A 13,816-nucleotide genomic window follows, 5' to 3' on the forward strand; every position below is an offset into this window, starting at 1 on the left:
TCTATTGACGACTGTTTGGGGTGTTGCTTAAATGGGGGGGTGGGGGGGGGGGGTGTTCCATAGATTTATCAAGGAATCTTCCCATCCATCACATAGTATCTTTGACTTCCTACCATTAGGAAGGAGTTACAGGAGCATTAAAATCAATGCTGTCTGGCTGAGAAATGGCTTCTTCTTGCAGGCTGTGTGATTCATTGGTATTCTGTGACCTTTGATCTCTTATAAATTAAACAAATTAATTATGAAATATTTATACATTTATTTTTATGCATGTGATTATTATGTGCTACATGTGTGTGCATGGTTTAAGGAAATACTGTTTTGTCTGGTTTTGTATGTACTATCAGATGATAATGAACTTGAAGGGACTGCTATAAAAGAAGATCCAGAGACTGAGCCATGTGAATTTTCCCTTACCAAGTTGGTAAATTATCAATCCACATAAATTTTAGTAAAAATTAAATTATATCACCTTGACTCAATTCACTGAACCTTCATTATTCTGAAGACTATTTATTCAATGCTATATTAGATTGACATTTTTTTCCCTCTGTTTTATAGATGTGCCTCAAATTCAAACAAAAATTGTGCTAATCGGAAAGGTTGGTGATAGTGAAGAGGTTATTAGAGCTTTGGAGGTAATAACATTAGATTTGAAACTTCAGTTATGGTTGTAGGGCATTCCATTGGGAAATGGGCATTCCTAAAATGACCATATTAGTGTGAGAAGTTTGTACACTTTTTCCTTTTATATTTTATTTTTGCTTGATGCTTTCACTCACCCTGAGAATTGTTATTTCATATTGTTGAATTACACTCACTGATTACTGTAAAATTCTATTAATGATGAACAAATCTTTGTGAAATTCAGTACTTGTTATTGCATTATTTTAATTTACTCAAGAAGTCTGCAGGTGCAGGGGTTGCACGTAATACACTGAAGTGCTGGAGAAACTCAGCAGGTCACACATCCTTTACTAGAAGTAAAGGTTAAGGAGTGTTTTGGGCTAGAACCTTTCACCAACGTATGCTATAGATGGTGCGTGACTTGCTGAGTTTCTCCAGTACTTTTGTGTATTGCAGTAATGTAATGAACCTTTACCAGACTGATTCATTAAATGGCTTATTTGTCATTAAGCAGCCTGGGATGACAAAAATTACACATAATTTCAGTGAAACGTACAACTGTTTTTATACAAAGTTTGATGGGGTGAATTTGAAGCTAATGTTTGCTTTGCATAGGGTTTCCAAAACCAGTGGTTACAAGCCTCAAAATTAAGGATTTCCCATCTAGGACAAGTGAAAAGGTTTTTTTTTTTTGCTGAGAATAATGCATTTTTGGAATTTTCTACTGAACAGGTTGTGAAGGCTGTTGTTAAGTGGATTTGAGACCTGTTAGACAGCCATTCTCAACTTCTTTTTGCCTATGCCCCCTTAGGATTCTGTCTTTCCTTGTGAACCAGTTGGTTTAGATGGTTTCTTCTTTACTTCTCTCCTATCGACTACATAAAAAAAGCATTAAAAATATCTTGATTTCAGTTTGTGGCCTCCTTGAAATGTGCTATGGCCCCCATTGAGAATGGCTGCATTAGAGGGGATATTAATATATTAAAGGATGTTGGTTTAGTATAAAGAGTGGCGCTGAGATAAAGGTCAGTGCTGATTATATAATGGTGCTGCAAGCACAAGGAACCAAGTCACCCTCATGTTTGTGGTTTTTAAAAGTATTGTACAATTTTTTCTTTTTTAAAAAAAACTTTCTCATTTACATTTTAGGAAATTGAACTGTCATTTGTTAAGTCTGAAACAGGAGAAGGTTTCAAAAACAAAAATGAATTTGAGACCATTTTTGTATTGGAAGAATTTGATGGTCAACCTTATGGCACCTTGTGCAAGATGTACACTAGAATTTTGGGACCACCTGTTGTACTTCGCTGTGCAAGAAAAGGAGAGGTATGAATTAACATAATTATAGGTGTGTAAAATATAGATTTCAAACTTTTTGGATAGTGATTTGTGTTAACATACAAACTGCAATATGCCTTTTTGTGCCATTTAATTTTGATCTTCCCTTCATTATCTCAAAGTTGCTAAATAAAATTAGAAACTATATTAAGTGTTTGTTGATCAGATTGTCTTTGTTACTCAAAGGGTCAGTGATCTTGCCACACTGATATCAGTCAGCTGTTTCTCATTGACTATGAAATTGATTTTAAAATTACACGTGAAACTCTTTAACTTCCTTACCTGGTCACTTTCTTCTAGGCTAATTCAGGCCTTTGATCGGGTGATTTGTTTTCTCCATTTTGACAGTACTACCTTATTTAAGCATAGTGCCTTAACTATATTTCTTGGTATTTCATTTTCTCTCCTCTTTCACACTATTTCTCTATCATTCTTTCTCAATTCTCAACTCTTCAGCAAAGACTGGATAACGCTCTGAAATGGATTGATGAGAGGCAATTAAATTGGTGTTATATAAGTGCCAAGTAGTTAACATCTTCGGCCAGAGAAAACCTTCTAATCGCCTCCCTTGATATTCAGTGGCAATTTCATCACTGAAACCTTTTCCAACCACCTTCACCAGAGATCACCATTGAGGAGAAACTCAACTGCCAACCATGTGAAATTTGTGGCCTCAATCAAGTAAAAGGCTAGATATCTTGCAGCAAATAATTTTTATTTTAATATTTTATTTGAAATTTTCTCATGTGGAGGCTAGGTCATTGGGTGTATTTAAGAGCGAGAGAGGGATTCTTTTTTAGCCAGGGCATGAAAAATTATGGGGAGAAGGCCGGGCAGTGGGGCTGAGTGGTGAAATGGATCAGCTCATGATTAAATGGTGGGGCAGACTCGATAGGCTGAATAGCCTAGTTCTGCTATGAGTTAAGGTCTTGTATTGCTATTGAGGAGGGTTGAAACTAGCAGGAATTTGGGAAATAATCCAATATTAGCTGGGAGAAGAGTAGTCAAATTTAATATAATACAGATTACAAATGAAAAACAAACTAAAACTACATACATGGTATATAATTTCCCCTCCCTCCCCCAAACACCCCCACCCTCAGAATAGTTAATATAAAGATAAAATATAATTATATAAAGTGAGAGAAAAGAAAGAAAAAATCTTTCAGAATTGCATAGAGGGATGTCATCCAAGATATATATTTAAAACCTTTAATACAATTCAGAGGAGATCCTCCCAGGTCCAGAGGCACAGGAAGCTTAAATTTAAATCTAATATTTGAGTAGACGAGCACCAAATTTGTAAAAACGTAGCATATTTATTTCTTAAATTGTATGTAATTTTTTCCAAAGGAATAAAACTTGGAATTTCTAGATTCCATCTTGCCATACCCAAATGTGTATCTGATTTCCAAGTAACTGCAATACATTTCCTTGCCATTGTGAATGCAGTTTTAACAGATTCTAATTGATATATTGACAATTTTAATTTAGATATTGTTCTAAAAAATTTCCTAAGTCGAACCAAAAGGATCTTGCCTTGGAACAGGACCAAGTTGAATGTTTAAAAAAATAAGTTCCTATATCTTCACCATCTAAATCGTTGATCTGATGAGACTGATTTCAATCTATTCAATTTTTGTGACGTAAAATATAACTGATATAAAATTGACAATATTTTGAAAAAGATGTGAGAATTTCAAGACGAGGGCATTTTGGGCAAAATATGTTGTCTTGTACCAATTTCATAATTTATTTTATCCCATATATTAATCAAATGTTTCAACAACAGTTTTTTTTTTATCACCAAGCTTCAATTTTGCATCCCATTTGTATATGAATTCTTCTGCTTCTCTCTCCAATTTCATTGAATTCTATTTTAAACAATGCCGGGCTTTTTCTTTCAAAAAAATGATGTGAGAAATTTAATTTTTGCTGCACTAAAATAATTTTTGAAATTAAGAAGCTGTAGATTTTTGACATTTTATCTTTCCAGAGGAGTTTCCTTACATTTTTGTTCAATTCTTCAAAAAAAATTTGAGGTAAAAAAAAATAGGTAATTTTTTGAAAAAGATATTTTCTTGGGAATATATTCATCTTAATATAATTAACTCTTCATACTAAAGTTGTAGGTAAATTTATCGATTTATTTAAAAAAAATCTTCCTCAACTTTTTAAAGTAGCGATAAATAGTTCAATTTTTATAAATTCTTCGAATTATTATCTGCACAAATTCCTAAATATTTAAGAACACCTATCAACCATTTAAACTGAGTATCTCTTTGGAATGGAGCATAGTCTCCTTCCATTAATGGCATAATTTCACTTTTATCCAAATTTATTTTATAACCCAAAATTTTCCCATATTCTTTCAGTTTGATATATAATTTTGTAGACAAGTTTCAGGTTCAGTCAAATATATCAAATAAACTAATTTTATGGTCGTCTTGACCTATTCTAAATCCCTTAATTTCCAAATCATTACAGATTGCTTCTGCAAGTGGTTATGTTGCTAAAATAAACAAAGCTGGAGATTAAAGGAGACCTTTGGCTACTTGACCGTGCCAACTGAAACTGTGCAGATACTTGTCCATTAGTCATTACTTTAGCTTTAAGATTATTATATAGTGCCCTAATACAATTTACAAAGGTCTGTCCAAATTGAAATTTGTCTTAACACCTGAAACAAAAAGTCCCATTCCAGTGTATCAAACCCTTTTTCTGCATCTAGAGCCATTGCAACTAAATGAATTATACTAAGTAATCTAGCCACATTTCCAGATGACTGCCTTTTTTCTTTACAAAACCTTTGCAACAATCTTATGATCTACATTTAATAATGAAATGGGTCTATAAGATGAAGGTTTTACAGGGTCTCTTTTTTTGATATCACTGTAATTATTGCCATCAAATGTTTCTGGGAGAGTATGGGTTTCTGAAACCTTCCATTAAAATAGGAATTAATAAATCTTTAAATTCTTTGTAAAATTTAGGTGGGAATCCATCCTCTCCTGGAGATTGATTGTTCTGTAATGAACTCGTGGCATCCCTCACTCCTAACTGAGTAAAATGAGCACTCAATTCAGTTTGCTCTTCCAAACCTAATCTAGGCAAGGTTAACTGATAAATATATATTTATTTTTGACTTTCAAAGATTCTAATTGATATATTGACAGAATTTTTAAGAATAAAAATTCTTAAAGGATTCATTTATTTCTTATGGGTTATAAGTAATAACATTAGTATCCTTTTTAATTGCATTAGTTTTTTTTATTAACTGTCTACACTCATCTTCAGAATCCTGTTTTTAAAAATCCCTTTCCAAAACTTGTTTTTTTTCTAACTGATCAGTCTCTCTCATATACTCCTTTTTAATTTTGAAGTAAAGCCTATAATTTGACCTCAAGTATGCTTTAAAAGCATCCCATATAATAAACTTAATATTTACAGAATTCAAATTTTTATCACAAATGTCTGAATTTGTTATTGAAAAGAAAAGATTTTGGTGAGTTTGTTAGAAGACAATGAGTTGTCTCTATCTATAAATCATTTTCTCTTTACCAGGCATTTCACTCATTACTAATAAAGCCGAATGATCAGATAAGATCCTTGCTTTATAATAGCTTGCATTTGCGTTGAAATTAAAAATAGATCAATTCTAGAATTAGAGTCATGCCTACTCGAATAAAATGAATAATCTTTCTCTCTAGGATAAATCCTCCTTCATGTATATATTAAATTCAAGTCTCTCATTAATACTAATGTAGCTTTTGCTGCTTTGGTTCTTGTTACTACTTGAGTAGATCTATCCAACAAGAGATCTAAACAAAAATTAAAATTCCCTCCTATTAAAATATTTTTGTGTGCCTCTGCTAGATTAAGATGCTTCTTGTATCTCCCTGCAGTGTCTATCACAACTTCTTGAATTTTAATTGGAAGATTCTTTTTTTTTAAATCAAAATTAACATGCCTCTTGCCTTAGAATTAAATGAAGAAGACACAACAGATCCAACCCAATCCCTTTTTACTTTCAAATATTCTTTTCCAGTTAAATGTGTTTCCTGGAGAAAAGCCACATCATCTCCCATTTTCTTAATATGTGTTAACACGGTTTCCTTTTACATCCGTTCAACCCTTTAACATTAAAATTTTAGTTTCATGTTGCTTCCGTTACATCATCCCGCTAATCTCCTCCTAATTCCATTGTTTAATATCCCATGTGTCATTACACACCTCCTCCGCAATCCAAATAAAAGAAAAAGAAAACCTGATAAATATGTATGAAAAATTAAACTCTCCCTATAAGTGTTGCATAAATGATGTACAACACTACCCCCCCAACCTCCATTTTATGTGTGGCGACCAAGGTCACAAAAACACATAATCTCGCAGTAATCCGTACCACACACTACTCCCAACTCCCTTGGTACATTTGCTATATAATCTTTAATTAGTCAGTTATACACATGTAAAATCATTTATATTAAAAAAAAATCAAAAAAATAAAAATCAGAAATATATAAAGAACAAAAAAAATTCTTATTTCTTCCATCATACAAACTTCCTCTTTTCCATCAACAATGAATCAAAAGTAGGAAAATAGTTCATTCTAAGAGACATAGTATCTTCTTGAGGGTGCACTGTAAGGTGACCCTGGGCAAATTCTTCTCCTTGGACAAAATTAGAAAATAATTTATTTTTAATCCCCTGGTATGAAAATCTTCAAAGTCACAGGGTAGCATAGTATGAATTTGTAGCCTTTATCAAAAAGAGTTTTTTTTAGCTGGATTAAATTCTCTCCTCTTCAGTATATCATTACTCAAATCAAGATAAAATAAAATTCTATTTTCATCCCATTGAAGCGGGCCTTTCTGTTCCCTTGCCCCTCTCACAGCAAGACTTTAAAACCTTCCCTCTGTCTTGATATCATAGAAATTTAATTAATATAGAATGCAACTTCTGATTTGGAAAAGGTTTTGCTCTGAGTTCTGAGCTCTTTCAATTTCAATTGGATTTTCAAAATTTTGCTTTCCCAAAACTTCTGGGATCCATTTTTTGAAAAAGAAACAAATTGGTTTTGACCTTCTTTCCCTTCTGGAACATAATTTTAATCTTATTCTTTCTGCTGAAGTTTTTCAATATGTCCACTTTCTCTAAAAGCTTTTGGTTCATTGTAACTACATTGGACTCCCAGTCTTCAACTTGTTGCATTTCCTCTTGTGCTCTGGTTATTTTCCCATCCATTTTGTTCAAGTTCTTAAATTTATTCACAATCTCTAACACTCTATTAGTTTCCCCTTCATTTCTTTCATTTATGCATTTATTTTTTCATCCTTCAATCCCTTCATTTCCACTTTCATTACTTTAAACTGATGTATTGTGGCTGCAGTTAATCCTACTTTGTGAAATAGTTTTAATTCCTTTAATTACCTCCTCTTCCTACTGTTCTTCCTCTTCTTCCTACTCTTCACGCAGATTTTCTTCTGGAGCCCGACACCTCATCATCCGGTGCTGAAGTGAAGGTCCCTGACTTTTTCATGGCTTGTAGTCCTTTTCCCAGTAGTGCTTTGTGTTTTGCTGCTCTGCATGTGCAACTTCTCGTGAATGTGCAGTTCAGTTTCAGGTTTTTCCCTGACGTCATCTCCCTAGTTGTGGGTGAGTGACGCCAGTGGACGGCCCTTTGAAAGGATCAGTCATCCGGGGAGCTGCCCGAGTGCTAGCTCCCTGCTTCATCGTCAAAGTAGGCCTTCTTGTCAGGCTCCAGGTAATGCTGCTACAAGTTGTTCTCTCTCCTGAGGCATTTTTATTATAAAATCAAAGTGTTTAGATGTATTTTAAAAATGTCAATTAGTTTAAAACATTTATTAATAAGCACTTTTTAAACTAATTGGCCAAGGGAGTCAGGTCCTATGGCATCACGTGATGTCCCTCCTGCAGCAAATGATTTGCCTGGACATCCCATAAGCTCTCCTAATGTCTATAAAAACATGTCTCAAACATGATGTAACTCTTACATGGATGAATGTAATTTCCAACCCCTTCCTGGACAAAGCACCCTACTTAATTTGCCACCACTCTAAACATTTATTCTGTTCAACCCTGTCTTGCTCTGCTGCAGTGTGTAGCATCTATAAAATTTACTTTTGTTCACAACTTGGACGCTCTGGCAACATTTTCCAAACTTAAACATTTCACCACTCTGAAGGGTTGGGGAGTGTTGTGACTGGTAGGTCTCTAAGGTAAGGACTCAGAACACAGTTTTGGTAGGGAAGGAGTTTATTTACAGAAGGCAAGTGTGAGAAATGGTAACAGATGCAACACACGTACACACACTTTACAGCAGCAGTGGGAAATAGCAAACAATTAATGAACATGGGGAAAATAGCGTGGGAACAAAATATGCAGACATACACTCATACAATGAACTGGCACATAGTGACAAGGAAAACCTCACTACGATGCCCTACCATCCTTGACACACTGCAGGCATGGTTCTATGCTACAAGCGACACTAATTAAACCCTCCCAAACCTTTTAACAGTGCACATCTTACCATCAGCTTCTCTAGCACCCTTCCATATTTATAGACCTGGAGTAAAGCAGGCTAGTCCCAAGCTGGCAAAGAGAAAGAAAACAAAGAGCACATGGCATCTTTATAGTGCTGGAGGGTCCAGCCCAGGTCATTAGTTCAGTGCCAGGAGAGTTAATCCAATTACAACAGCCAAGTACAGGCAGGCTGTAGAGTCCAGGTAATTTACATGGGTCAAACAGCAGGTGTGAATTTGTAGGTGGGATGGAACCAAACCTTGATTGGCAGCTGGTGGGTCCTCTGACTAGGTAGGGGGGCAGTGCTGTCACTTGACAGCAACAACCCTTCCCAATACAGGCAGGAAGTGCAGAGGGACATCAGCATTTGAAGGTTCTCCTTGTCATCTGGTGTGAAAATTAAATTTAAAAAAATTAATTTGGGCATACAGAACAGAAACGGGACCTTCCGGCCCATGAGCCATGCCACCCGATTACACCCAATTAACCTACAACCCCCTTCAAAACATAGGGTGGGAGAAAACTGGAACCCCTGAGGAAAACCCATGCGGACACGGGGAGAGCATACAAACTCCTTATAGCGTGAATTAAGTGTGAATGCCAAATGCTTCTATTGCAACTTCGCCTATATCTAGAAAAAAATGGATTTTAAATGGTAATTTTGCCCAAAATACTGTTCACGTTCCATTAAACAGCATGGTTTTTGCTTTTGAAATTTTGTAAAAGCAGTTGTATTTTAAATTGTTGACAATCTTAAAAAGTGTTTCCTTTTCCATGGATGGCTGCCTTGTGTTACTTCATGCTTCCAATTTGATGCTTGTGTTGGTGCAAATATATGTTTGTAATTTTGTGAAGTAGTTACCTAAAATACTAGTTTCCTCCTGATATCTGCTTATGTATAAACAAATAATGTCAAACTTGTGATGTGGATGTTAAAATGGTGCAGTGAATGCATAAAACTCCAAAAGTAGCAGTACTTCTGGCAGCGTGTATTTAGTAGCACAGATGCATGCTCTTTATCAGTCAAAAGGAAGATGAACTTCCTCCATGAAGAAACCTGAATAACCTTGAACTGTTTGTTCCGAGGCACCAGCTTACCTCAAATGGCTGCTTGTGCCCTCTTTGTGAAGAATCTTAAACAGAGTCAGTTGTTCAAATGTGATGTTTTGTAAATTATAGCTTCAGGAACTTGGGATGTATATACAGTATTTTCATAAATGTGTTTAGAATATAAATGCAGCATTAGGAAAGGATCTAATTCAAGATTCCTTTCTTGTCATATCTTTTTTCTTTGGCTTGGCTTCGCGGACGAAGATTTATGGAGGGGGTAAAAAGTCCACGTCAGCTGCAGGCTCGTTTGTGGCTGACAAGTCCGATGCGGGACAGGCAGACACGATTGCAGCGGTTGCAGGGGAAAATTGGTTGGTTGGGGATGGGTGTTGGGTTTTTCCTCCTTTGCCTTTTGTCAGTGAGGTGGGCTCTGCGGTCTTCTTCAAAGGAGGTTGCTGCCCGCCAAACTGTGAGGCGCCAAGATGCACGGTTTGAGGCGTTATCAGCCCACTGGCGGTGGTCAATGTGGCAGGCACCAAGAGATTTCTTTAGGCAGTCCTTGTACCTTTTCTTTGGTGCACCTCTGTCACGGTGGCCAGTGGAGAGCTCGCCATACAACACGATCTTGGGAAGGCGATGGTCCTCCATTCTGGAGACGTGACCCATCCAGCGCAGCTGGATCTTCAGCAGCGTGGACTCGATGCTGTCGACCTCTGCCATCTCGAGTACTTCGACGTTAGGGATGTAAGCGCTCCAATGGATGTTGAGGATGGAGCGGAGACAACGCTGGTGGAAGCGTTCTAGGAGCCGTAGGTGGTGCCGGTAGAGGACCCATGATTCGGAGCCGAACAGGAGTGTGGGTATGACAACGGCTCTGTATACGCTTATCTTTGTGAGGTTTTTCAGTTGGTTGTTTTTCCAGACTCTTTTGTGTAGTCTTCCAAAGGCGCTATTTGCCTTGGCGAGTCTGTTGTCTATCTCATTGTCGATCCTTGCATCTGATGAAATGGTGCAGCCGAGATAGGTAAACTGGTTGACCGTTTTGAGTTTTGTGTGCCCGATGGAGATGTGGGGGGGCTGGTAATCATGGTGGGGAGCTGGCTGATGGAGGACCTCAGTTTTCTTCAGGCTGACTTCCAGGCCAAACATTTTGGCAGTTTCCGCAAAGCAGGACGTCAAGCGCTGAAGAGCTGGCTCTGAATGGGCAACTAAAGCGGCATCGTCTGCAAAGAGTAGTTCACGGACAAGTTTCTCTTGTGTCTTGGTGTGAGCTTGCAGGCGCCTCAGATTGAAGAGACTGCCATCCGTGCGGTACCGGATGTAAACAGCGTCTTCATTGTTGGGGTCTTTCATGGCTTGGTTCAGCATCATGCTGAAGAAGATTGAAAAGAGGGTTGGTGCGAGAACACAGCCTTGCTTCACGCCATTGTTAATGGAGAAGGGTTCAGAGAGCTCATTTCTGTATCTGACCCGACCTTGTTGGTTTTCGTGCAGTTGGATAATCATGTTGAGGAACTTTGGGGGACATCCGATGCGCTCTAGTATTTGCCAAAGCCCTTTCCTGCTCACGGTGTCGAAGGCTTTGGTGAGGCCAACAAAGGTGATGTGGAGTCCTTTGTTTTGTTCTCTGCACTTTTCTTGGAGCTGTCTGAGGGCAAAGACCATGTCAGTAGTTCCTCTGTTTGCGCGAAAGCCGCACTGTGATTCTGGGAGAATATTCTCGGCGACACTAGGTATTATTCTATTTAGTAGAATCCTAGCGAAGATTTTGCCTGCAATGGAGAGCAACGTGATTCCCCTGTAGTTTGAGCAGTCTGATTTCTCGCCTTTGTTTTTGTTTTTGTCATATACTAACACACAAAATGTTTGTCATATACTAACACACAAAATGTAATGATAGACAAATTCAGCAAACAAACCATGCAAAGGCACCATTAGCATTGTTTGGTGTCCCCATCAATAAGGGAGAGAGAGTCCTTTCAGAGACGCTGAATGTCCGTGGCTTTGCCTCCAGAACTTCTGCACCCACACAGTATCTGTTCAATCCATTGGCAAACCCGAGCTCCTTGATCCAAACCTCCAAACAACCGGGAAGCTTTCAGTGCCCAGACCTTTTTGGGAGTCTTTCTTGCCCTCTGTACCCTCTTGAATCCCAGTCTCGATAACTGATTCTCACAAGCTTGTCTCGAGCGGCCCACAGCCTGAGTTGGTCCTTCAGCCACTGAGCCCCTCACTTGTCTGCTGTCATGGTCACTTTTTTTTTTAATAGGTCATTGTCCCAGGCCTCTGCTTCTCATTGGGGGTGAGAAGGAGGATTGTGTTCTCCCGGACTGGTGTCCCACACCAGTGAACTTGTTTTATTGAATGTAATTGTTCAAATTCTGTGGATTGATTATTTAAAAAAAAGAAGAAACTGCCGTGAAAATAAACTTGCATTTTGGCCTCCACCTGCTGTGTGACATGTTTTAGAATTTCAGAACTTGAGCGCCATGTATATTTAATCTTCTAAGTTTCTAATTTGGCATCCACTTTAAACCTAAAAGTTTTTAATTAATGTTTCATTATTTGTTCCATCAAGCCCCTGCCTTTCACAAAACGACCATTGTACTGTACATGTATGTTGGATCTCAATTTGTGTTTCACTGGATTCAAGAAAGACCAATTGGTAAGAATTTACTCTTGAGTCAAAATTGTTCCAATGACTGTCATACAAAAAGTGATGATCCACAAATATTTTGATACTGCAAGCTATTACTTTGTTCAAAATGTGTGATGCCACTTCACCCCATTACATTTTTTCCACTTAAATCGTGCATATAGAGTCTGGAAAACTTCTATTCTCATTCCATAGATCAATGAGATGTTCTTAAGGAATAAATAGAGCTAAATTTTCTTACAACATTTTCGTTACATCTTTAATAATAATACAAAGGATTCATTTTTCAGTAAAAAAAAAAGTTGGATGAATTGTTTTTAAAGTTTGAATAAATTTTCAACTTTTGTGTTTTTGATGTTGCTGTAAGTAGCAGATGGCAATATAATTTTCACCTCTAATTGTTCTGTCTGCAGTCGATGAGTACATGATGTAAACGTGATGCTTTTGATTTGTAACAGAATGCCCTTTATGAGAAATGGTCGACTCCATTTAATAATATAGTAAAGCTTTAATACAAGCTGAGATTTGTAGCTATGTAGAATTTCATAAGGATGTTATATTTTCATCTGCTATTATTGTCAGGTTTATTGTGACAGCATTTGGCTTTGAAGAGTAAATAATATCAAATGTACTCCACAAAATTGATAAATGTAATTTGATGGGGGCAGATAATTATTGAACTTTTGCATGAGTGGATTTAAGGAAATGGAGTTTTTTTTGTTTTAAATGCTATTGGGGCAACATCACAAAAATCGAATGCTTTTCAGATTTAGATTTATTCTCAGAGTACATACATGACATCATATGCAACCTTGAGATTTTTTTCCTATGGGTGAGGCAGAATTACTAGTTATTGGTAGTGTAAAAAAAAAACTGATTCAACTTACACATGTAAATAAATGAAGAAGTGTAAACAAGCTGAGCAAAGCAGAGAGGGGACAAAAATCAATAAAATTCAAAAGTAAGAGTCCTCAAATGAGTCCATGATTGAGTTTGTTGTTGAGGAGTCGTGGCGGAAGGGTAGCAGTTATTCCTGAACCTGGTGGTGCGAGTCTTGTGATATCTATACTTCTTTCCTGATGGTCGCAGCGAGAACAGAGCGTGTGCTGGATGGTGTAGATCCTTGATAATTGCTGCTGCTCTCTGATGGCAGCATTCCCTTCTGCCTGGAATGTCCCAGTCTATGGCCACTACCTTTTGCAGGGCTTTGTGCTCAGGGGGTTTGGTGTCCCCATAATAAACTGTGATGCAGCCAGTCAGTCGTCTAGACATTTGCCTGGGTTTCTGATGTATACCAAATTTCTGTAAACTCCTAAGGAAGTTGAGGTGTTGACGTGCTACCTTCACGATGCCATTTGTATGTGGGTTCAGGCAAAGTCCTCTGAGATAGTGACTCCCAGGAATTTAAATTTGCTCACCCTCTCCACCTCATATCCCCCAATAATCACTGGATTGTGCACCTTTTTTCCTTTCCTGAAGTCAACAATCAGCTCTTTGGTTTTTGTGATTTTGAGTTTGAGGTTGCTGTTGGAGCACCATTCAGCCAAGTTTTCAGTCTCCCTCCGATATGCTGACTCATTGCCCCTTTGTTTACAACCC

General features: G+C 37.4%; 1 protein-coding gene across 7 annotated transcripts in view; it reads left to right on the forward strand.

The window, feature by feature from the left end:
* ect2 (epithelial cell transforming 2) overlaps nucleotides 1-13,816 on the forward strand; it is a 64,715-nt gene that overhangs the window by 4,035 nt on the left and 46,864 nt on the right. For 6 of the 7 annotated variants that reach the window (XM_069896909.1, XM_069896913.1, XM_069896910.1 and 3 more), the window contains exons 2-4: nucleotides 562-638; nucleotides 1,777-1,953; nucleotides 12,140-12,226. In XM_069896909.1, coding sequence (XP_069753010.1) covers nucleotides 562-638; nucleotides 1,777-1,953; nucleotides 12,140-12,226 — 341 coding nt within the window. The remainder of the gene's footprint in view (nucleotides 1-561; nucleotides 639-1,776; nucleotides 1,954-12,139; nucleotides 12,227-13,816) is intronic. The other variant, XM_069896911.1, reaches the window with a different exon arrangement.

This window comes from Narcine bancroftii, chromosome 9 (genome assembly GCF_036971445.1).
Source record: "Narcine bancroftii isolate sNarBan1 chromosome 9, sNarBan1.hap1, whole genome shotgun sequence".
Classification (NCBI taxonomy): domain Eukaryota; kingdom Metazoa; phylum Chordata; class Chondrichthyes; order Torpediniformes; family Narcinidae; genus Narcine; species Narcine bancroftii.